The 9,309-nt window shown below is 46.9% G+C and overlaps 1 protein-coding gene across 3 annotated transcripts in view; it reads left to right on the top strand.

The window, feature by feature from the left end:
* HDAC11 (histone deacetylase 11) overlaps positions 1 to 8,926 on the top strand; it is a 35,101-nt gene extending 26,175 nt beyond the window's left edge. For all 3 annotated transcript variants that reach the window (XM_070405885.1, XM_070405884.1, XM_070405887.1), the window contains one exon: positions 8,155 to 8,926. In XM_070405885.1, the coding sequence (XP_070261986.1) occupies positions 8,155 to 8,222 (68 nt within the window). In that variant the 3' untranslated portion in view covers positions 8,223 to 8,926. The remainder of the gene's footprint in view (positions 1 to 8,154) is intronic.
* The last annotated feature ends 383 nt before the right edge of the window (positions 8,927 to 9,309 follow it).

Here is a 9,309-nt window from a genome sequence, read left to right on the forward strand (position 1 = left end):
TCCCCTAATAATTTCTTAAAGTCATTTAAGGTCTTAAGGCAATTCTTTTGTATTTCTATCTTTTGAGGCCTAATATATTGATTTTCAATTATGATTCCTAGATATTTGAAGGGTATTCCCCTCTGTATTTTTTCCCAGAGCAATCTCTAAGCCACATTTAGGGAGTTGCTAAAAAATTTTTCTTTTAAACAGCAACCAACTTGGTTGCCTTTCAGAAAAATGGAGGAGAGAGACATGCTGGTCAATACTGCAATGCATACATCTCAAGTAAAAGTAACTTTCTTTTTACTTATGGTGTCTGATTAATGGTGAGATTTAATGCTTGAATAATAACTTTTAGTTTACTTTGTAAATAATAGCGGAAGAGATTTAAAATTTCTCCTTTTTTATTAAGCTTAAAATTTACTTTTAAACAACATTCTTTTTGGCTAGTGCTCATTTGCATATGTATGCAATTTACTTTGGACTACTAGAACCAATTGCTCATAAAATATTGGCTTCTCATATAAATGAGTTTATATGAGACCTTGATTATATTGTGAAAAGCTAACTTATTAAGTAATTAAAGTAGGTGTCTTTATTGAAAAAGCAAAGTAAGCAAACTTATACATTTGACCTATGAAGTACAGATGCTGCCCCACCCCCCAGCCAATCTGAAGAGCAGGCTGGGTGCGGGGGTCTGAGGCATTATGTATGCTCCTGTTTCGAAATTTCACTGCTGAATATTCTGGTTTTGCTTAAGAAGTATTCAGCAACCTTGTCCTGCCCTCCCTTTCTGTATTAACCATTTGCTCTGTCCTTGGCAGGGGAGATAAGTGTAGTGGTCTAACCTTTGTTTAAACTTCCCTGAGGTTTTATGACCCTTTTACAACTTTTGCAAATAGTTTACTTTAGAACTTCTTTCTTTTAACATTTCTTTTTTCCTTCTCATTACATACGCAACCTTCACAAATTTCACACTTTTAAATTAGCCTTCAAACCTTCTTTCCATGTCCTTCAAAAATGCATAACCATGACTTAGACCTTCCATTAAGTATTTCCACTCTAATATTCTTTCTTTCTGTCATCAACTTGTATATACCTTCAGTAAATTGCACAGACCTTTTTCTTCTTTTTCTTTTAAAATGTATGTCCATGCTTTCTATTATTAAAACCATACAATATTTAAACCTCAATTTTCCAATGATAATTAAAAGTAAACAGCCAGCATTTCTTAGATTGACATTTATGAACATTCTCACCTTTAAGAAATATATTTTTAGATTTTCTGTAATAAAAGGTAAAACCAGGTGAACTTAAACTTTTTGGAATATTTAGATGTTTTATCATTTAATCCAGCAATGTTCTAAAGTCTTTAATTTACCAAGGACTTTGGAAAATTATGTATAGGCATATGAGGCTGGAGAAAAGGCAGGGGAGGAGGGAGCAGGCCTCTAGCTGCTTGTATTTAAACTGCTACATTCTTCCTTAGAGATAACATCTAAGGTTACTGCTGCAGCTTCTCTGCCTTTACAGGGAGAAGGGGGACTGGCCCTTTCCTCTAACAGAGAGTGCAGTCAGTCTCCTGTTGAGTGACTGGACTTTCATTATTAATATATTCATAATTATTACTGAAAAGCTTTGTTACAAATCCTTCATTTTAGTTACATCTATTTATTTATGTTTTAACACTGAGATTTTAAAGCCAATTATTATTATCGAAGGCATTTTCTTCGGCAAAGTCTGTAACAGAGATAACTCACTGGCTTTCAGTGGCTTTAATGTTAAAGTATTATTTTATTTTATTTTATTTTTTATAAAAACAGGAGTGCCTGCAGGACGTGGGAGCAACCTTGGAATGCGGTCCATTATGCAAGAACTGCCCATTATTATGGAAACACTAATCTTATTGCCCAAACACAACCTGTATATTTTCCTTGTGTCATTTTCACCATCTTCTAAAGAATAACAGAGGCTGAATTAATTTTTTTTTTTTTTTTGGCCTGTTCTATTTCATCCATGAAGAGATGGGGCTTAGGCCGAGAGGCCACCCAAAATCGGGTGGGGTGCCTTCCTCTTAAACTAGCCTTTTCCCTTCCACGGACACATTTCCAATTTGTGAGCAATGGCTTATTTATTTACATTTCAAATGAGAAACTAGAAAACAAAAACATGGCAAAAATTAGACTTTTAATAACACTCCCAAGAGTGGGTGTCCATTTTGCAGGATCACCAAGAGACCTAGTAATTAATGGGCTGGGGCCTCTTTTAGTTACCTCTACTTTGTTTAGGGAATTTTCCTAGGGCCTGTGTTATCGGCCACATGTACTGCTCATATTCTCTCTCCCCACCCCCACATTCTGTTTGCTCTGGGGAAATTTAGTAATGGCCTGGCCACCTACTGTTTCTTTTCTATGAGGATAAATTAAAGGCATGCTTAATAGACTAACAATAAACAAATTAAACCAAACAAAAAAGACAGATAAAACAACAATCAACAGACAAGCATGCATTATACATAGACAAGACTTAATAAATCAGAGTTCTTTTCATGGATCTTTCAGATGTTTTAAATTGCCTGGGACTTACAGCCAGATGCAGCGCAGATCTCAGCCTGTTGTTCACAGATCTTATCATATTCTGCTCTCCATAGTATTGACTGGTGTCTAAAGTCGTTTTGGCTAAAATCTGCCAGTCCCAAGGCGTCATATGGTAATGTTCAGACAAAGCATTAAAGAGTCCTTGTTAAAGGACTGTTAGCCCTTTTTCTCTAGTGGATGAGCCTTCCCACACCAGAGGCGGAGGATCCTGGGCCTTAGGTGTTACAGACTTTTGATTCCCAACACAAAGTGGGCATAATGCAGTTCAAACAAGAGCCCACATAGTTAAAGATGACAAGGGCACCCGTTTTCCTTGAGCCTGATTTAAGAGAGTACCTTTTGACACCTTAATTCCTTTATCCTCGAGCATACAAGCTAAAAATTTACAATCGTGTTTTTGCCTTTTATTCCAATTCTGCCCCATTATAATCTGGTAATTAATGACGTTCCCATCCATTTATGGTCGCGACTCCAAAGCTGGCATGGGCTTTGTGCGCAGTGAACTTCCCACCTTTCTGGTGAATTTCCACTTTTCCGTTTTCACTTCGGTTTTCACTTCGATTTCCAACAGGCAAATCTCCAGTATCCTGTTCAAGGCGCCAGATGCTGCAACCTGCATGGCTAAGGTTCAGGATCTGAAGGAGGGCCGATGCTCAAATGAAAATGCTATACAAGAAATATGAATTTAGAAGGCATGGGGGGCCAGGTGGAGACCTCTCTCTTGGAGAGGCACACTGGAACCTGGCCTTGTCCACTTTTTATTCAGTTTTAGATACACATCTTGCCCTCAGTAAAGCACGGCAAACAGGTAGCAGACAGACCATCTCTAAGGTCAGTAAAGATCAGTAAGGTCCAGTAAACATGTACTTTTAGGCTATTAGGTCAGGAAATTGCTTCGAGCCACTACTATCTCAACATGAGCAATGGTGCACCAATGCCCAAGGTCCATTGGCCTTCCAAGTTCCTTGGTGCACTTTCATGATAGTATCAGCAGTGGGTGGCTTCCCACAGTGTGTGGCAGCAGGTGCTCCAGCAGAGCAGCACATGCGTGTGTGTGTGTGTGTGTGTGAGTGTGAGACAGTGTGTGCTCCAGCAGGGCACATGTGCATGTGTGTGTGAGGCAGTGTGTGCTCCAGCAGGACAGCACGTGTGTGGGTGTGTGTGTGTGTGTGGCAGCAAGTGCTGGCAGTATGTGTGGGGTGGGGTAAGGTCTTCTAGCCCTGGCCTTCGGTTGGCGCACTTGTGGGGATGGTCTGGATGGGGCAGATGAGTCCAGGCAGGTGGGGAGCAGGACCTTGTCCTCAGCCGAGCAGAGTGACCAGGCCATCCCCAGGGTTAGCAGCACCGCCTGGATGGGGGCAGGATGGACCCTGAGTGGTCAGTGCCAGGGACAAGGACATCAGATGAAGACACCAGGGTGGTGGGCAGGGTTCTAGGGTGGCCCTCTGCTACCTGAGAGGAGGATGCAGGCTGACAGTACCAGGCTCTGCTGCAGGCTCACAGTGGGAATTACCTGTGGAAGCACATTGCACTGAGGTGAGCGCGGGACTGTTGTCTGTGTTAGAGATGTGGACCCTGAGGCCTAGAAGGGGTTAGTTACTCACTCAGAGCCCACGGCTAGTAAGTAGAACAGGATTCATAGCAAGGCCTCAGCTCCAGAACTTACAAGCTGATTCCTCACTTGTAGGGGCTTTTCAAGATACTTACCTAAAGGCAGGTTCCAGGGATAAACGCTTTAATATGTGGGATGCACGGAGGATGCCATGTTGCATTTCCTCTGCGCCTAGTAAATGTTAGCAACAATGATTTTCCTGTAGGTCTCATTGAGCATCAAGGACAGTTGAGGTGAAATGTTTGGGATCTGTTCTTATGGCCTGTGTGTTTTTGCTGTTTGCAAATTATATCCCAAGTTATAAAAACCCAAGGGGAACATGCCAACTGTGTGAGGCGACTGAGGAGCCAGTATGACAGGCCTGGCTGATGCTGCAGCCCAGGGTGAGAGAGGGACAGGCCATGGGAGGGCAGGGTCAAACACACGCTATGCTGAGAACTTGGGGGCAAACAAGCTTGGGAAAGCACTGTCAAACAGGAGCCCCCATGGGCCAGTCCTGATGCCTGCTGGGTGTGGAGTTTCTGCAAGAGGCCCTGCCAGAGCAGGAACATTTGATGTGGGAGGCGGCACCCCTCTGTGCAGGGGAGCGGGCAGAGCTTGGCGCCCAAGCCCATCACCTGGGGAGCCCTGCTCTGTTTGGGCCTGGGTGGGGGCCCTGGGACAAATGACAGCCTCTTCCTCAGCCATCCTGACGAGTCATAGTGCTGAGCTGGGGGGCAGGGAGGTGTAGCAGAGGTGTGGGGGAACACTAGTGGCAGCTGAGTCTGGCACCAAGTGGGTGCTATATGAAAGCAGGCCCTCCCCTCCTTTCCATAGACCCTGGTTGTGGCCGGCTGAGGCCTGGGGAAGGGATTTCTTCTCCCAGAGTCCCAGCTCTGCATTCCACTTGGAACATTGAAGGGTTCTCGGGCAAGTATTGGAAACAGTAGCTACCCCACCCCCACCCCACAGAGACCAGGCCTGAGGCGAGGTTAACAGGGCCCTGGTGGGCAGCAGAGACAAGAATAAAGGTCCCAGCTTGCCGCCTGGGGTGTAAACCAAGGCAGCTTCTGGTATGACCCCTCCCAGCCAAGTGGGCGGACTCCTAGGCAGACCTAAAGGAGGTCTTATGACACCTCCTTGGCTCCTCAGCCAAATGCTTGGAGTTTAGGTCCAAGAAACCCTCTAAGGCAGCCTGTCCTTGAGTTGGTTTCATTTAGCTCAGCCAAGATTGGCTGGGGACACCCTGGTCCAGGCCCAGGGCCACCCTGGGAGCAATACTGTCCTGTGATTTTTGTGAGGCTGTGGGGTATAATGGTTGATGCATGGGCTTCCTCTCTGCCAGCCTGGCTTTGAGTACCACCTCTCCCCTTGCTGGCTGGGTGACTTTCTCTCTCTGGGCCTAGTTTACTTGTCTGTAAAATGGGGTGACAGCACCTACCTCACAGGGTTCTCATGAGAATGAAATGGAGTGGTTTAATGTGTAAAGCGCTTAAAGCAGTGTCCAGCACTCAATCCAAGTTACCCATCATCATCATAATCTTTTACAGAACAGGAGACAGACTGAGAGGGGGGTGACTTGCCCAAGGTCACACAGGTGATGGGAAGGCCGGGGAATAGGTCCAAATCCATCCAACTCCAAAACAAGTGCTTTTCCCCAAAACTAGACCCTCTGGCAAAGGTTTGAAATGAGAGTATCTTGCAGAGTTTTACATCTCACATCCCACCTGGACCTCTCAGCCCCTCCCTGGTGCACACCTTCACCAGCAATTCTGGAAGAGGCAGATGTCAGCACACACTGTCTAGAAGAGATGGGGCCCAGAGGCAAAAGGCAGCCATTCCCATCACTCAGCGGTGGTGGCAGAGCCAGGTGGAGGAAGTGTGGTGGTGTAAGTGGCTGAGAGGCTGGCTGAGCTGGGGCCTGCAGAGACAGGCAACTTGCATGTCCTGTCCTTGAAACATTTTGCAGCTAGACGACACACTGGCTTTCTGAAGGGCCATCCCAACTTGCAGCTTGAATTTTGCAAGTACAAAGTGGTTTTGAAAATAAAACAGAGCAGGCAGCTGAGAAGTACTTTATGGACTGGCATATGAACAGTCAGAACCCAGGGCCCCTGGGACCACCAGCTGTACCTGCTCATCAAGCTGATGGCACATAGAGGCCCAGCCTCCTGGCACTGGGGCTGGATGGGGCTTGCTGAGGTGGGGGAGAGGGAAGGCTGCCCTTCTCTGAGGGCCTGCTGTGGTGCTGGCTCAGTGCTGCTGGTCACCACTCCTTATTTGTCGGTGGGGAAAGGAAGACCCAGGGAAGGCTGTTAAGGAAACTGACACCCGTGGCAAGCCCAGCCTCCTGGCTTCCTCCCCTAGCAGCCTTCACACTGAAGTAGTGGGAGGGGGAGGGCCATGGTGGCAGCTGCTGCCCTACCCACTAGCAGTCACCCCACCCTTTGTGCTCCCACTTTTTCTTCACCCTCACAGCAGCCTCCCTGGGCAGGGACCTGAGCCTCATTTTACAGACTGGTAAACGAGGCTCAGAGAAGCTGAAGCACTGGCCCAAGCTGGGGGAGTGGCCAGGGATCCAGCCAGAGGCCCACTTCCTTCTAGGACCCTCCAGCCAGTGTGTGTAGCCCATGGGTCGTCTTGGTAGCCGATACCCAGACAGACAAACAAAGTTACAGTGTGTGGCTCAGAGGTTATTTTGTCTAATACTCTAAAAGGGCTTTGGAAATTCCTGAAGTCCATCTGGTCCTCATTACACTACAATATTGCTGTCTCTTTAGCTCACAGACAAGGGAACATTTTTATTTCTCCTTTCAGAGCTCAGGAATGTGCCTGAAATGCAGTCCTGCAGACATCCATGTGGTTCCCCAAGTTCCTTGATCACGTGCTAGACCATCATCCTTTCAAAGGCCCAGTGCTCCTTCCCCTTGGCTCCCCTGCCCCAACACTCCTCCCCAGGACTCCTGAGGGGGCGGGGAGGGCTGAGCTTTGGAGTTGGGTCTGCCTGGCTTGGCAGTGGGCCCCTCAACTTCTGTGCTTCTTTGCTCCTGTAACAGAAGGAGCTCCTGAGAAGTGAACACAAGCCTAGCATGTGTTGAGAAAATGCAGGTTTCCCAGTTAGCTCCACGAACTTGAGAAAATTCCTTAGCTGATCCAAGTACAGATAGCCTCTGTAAAATGGGGTCTAAAACTCTAAGAGATGGTGATAATCATTCCTTACTCACTTGGCACCTCTGCCCACCCACAGCCACCCAAGAACCAGAAAGAGAAACAAATGCAGAGGCTCCACATCTAAAACCTCTCTGTGGGGTCCAGGCTGGGCCCTCGTGTGTTTTTCCCATGGCTGGAATATGTATGCTTCTTCCCTGGAGTTCTGGTTGCTGTGGGTCCCTCAGGGCTCCTTCTGATTGCAGTGTCCAGAGGCTGCATGTGGCGGCTCCGCGCTGTCTCACTCACACATGGCCCTCCGACCCTGGGCTGACTGACTCTTGGCTACTGACCTGGACAGTTGTTTGGGACAGGTGGCACCCTCCTCTCTTCCTAGGAACTCCTACCCATCAATTCCAGGCTGTAACAGTCACAGTCCCCTGCCTACCCCTAGCCCAGCCCCTGCTGCCCTAAGAGTAGATTGTGATTCAAGTTCAGATCATCCTAGTCCAGTCCCCACTATTCAGACCAGAACAGGGCTGCACCCATCTGCCCTCTGAAGTTAGATGTGGCCACAGACTTGCTTTATGAACTCTGAGCTCAGTGGCTGGTGTATCTCCAGGGTGGATGCTTTCTAAGCCAGTGAGTGATTCTCTATGTGTCCCCGGCTTTACCACAGTGATGACAGGAACACATTTTGACCCATAGCCTTTGTTAGTCTGGATCCCTGAAAGTCCAAGGTAAGTAGTGCCCCCAAACTGTAGTGGACATTCAGTGGAAGCAAGAACTAAACCTTTGTTTTTTAAGCTAACTGAGGTCTCAAATGGTTTGTTGCAGTTAACCCTGAGAAAGAAAATACCTATGAAGAAGGGCTCCTGCTGGCTATCTGGGCTCAAAAATTTTAAAAAGAAGAATAAACAAAACAGCGCCTAGCAGCTGTTGCTAAACAGGTACTTCTCATGCAAGCCGTGATTCAGGAGAAGCCTGCACAGAACTGTCTGTTGTCCACACTGAACTGCCTGCCTGCACTGTGTCCCTGCATCTGAGCCAGCCCTTATAAAGGAGTTCCTGGAATCATATTTCAACCAATAGGACCTGCACAGCTAGAATCCTCATTAGCATCTCCATTGACCAATCAGAGCAGCTCCATTCTGACCAATTGGGACAGTGCTTTTGGGCCAATCAAACAGTGAAGATTTAGAGTCCTCATTTTCAAGAGAATGAACCAATCAGGGACCAGGGGCAAGGATTTCTCTCTATATAAGTCAGCTCCCTTTAGGTCTGGGGAGTGCACTTTCCCTTTCCATGGAAGACTGTCCTTCCCAGGTGGAGCTGTAGGCATAGGAGCTGTTTTGCCCCAGTGGAACTGAGCAGAGCTGTCTTGGTGGACCAGGGCAGAACAGAATAGAAAGGAGCTGTCTGGCTGGTACCACTGGGGCCAGCACCAGTCTGTCAGAGCCGCCTCACTGTTCCACAGCCATGCTTTTCCATAACTGAGCTGTAACACTATCAAGCTGTTTCATAGCTGTGCTGTTCTGCAGTCATGCTGTATCACAACTGAATCACAATGGAGCTGTTTGCACCGAATAAATTCTCTTCCTTCACTGCATCCAAGATTGGGAATTCTGGTTGGCATTGAAGTGGCACCAATGACCATCAGTTGACACAGCATAATCTTGCTTATTCTGTTACACATCCCCTTTCCCTGGTCAGAGATGGTTAGTGATGTGGTGTGACTTGTTTGGCCAGAGTCCTTACCTAGACTTCGTTATTTGGGGGTGGGAGAGACGTGACCTTGTCTCCTGAGTTATAGAGCCATATTTTTACTCCAGTGATAAAGCCCGAATAAGGCATGAAAGAGTAAAATGGAAGGGAAAAGAGAAACCATGATGGAGAAAGAGGGAATTCTGGTGACATCAAGAAGGACTGATAGCTGTACAAGCTGTCCACTACACAATTCTAAAGACTGCTGGTCAGGGTAGCATGGTAACA

Source organism: Myotis yumanensis, unplaced genomic scaffold, assembly GCF_028538775.1.
Source record: "Myotis yumanensis isolate MYYU_CA2020_CCGP unplaced genomic scaffold, mMyoYum1.0.hap1 SCAF_2, whole genome shotgun sequence".
NCBI lineage: Eukaryota > Metazoa > Chordata > Mammalia > Chiroptera > Vespertilionidae > Myotis > Myotis yumanensis.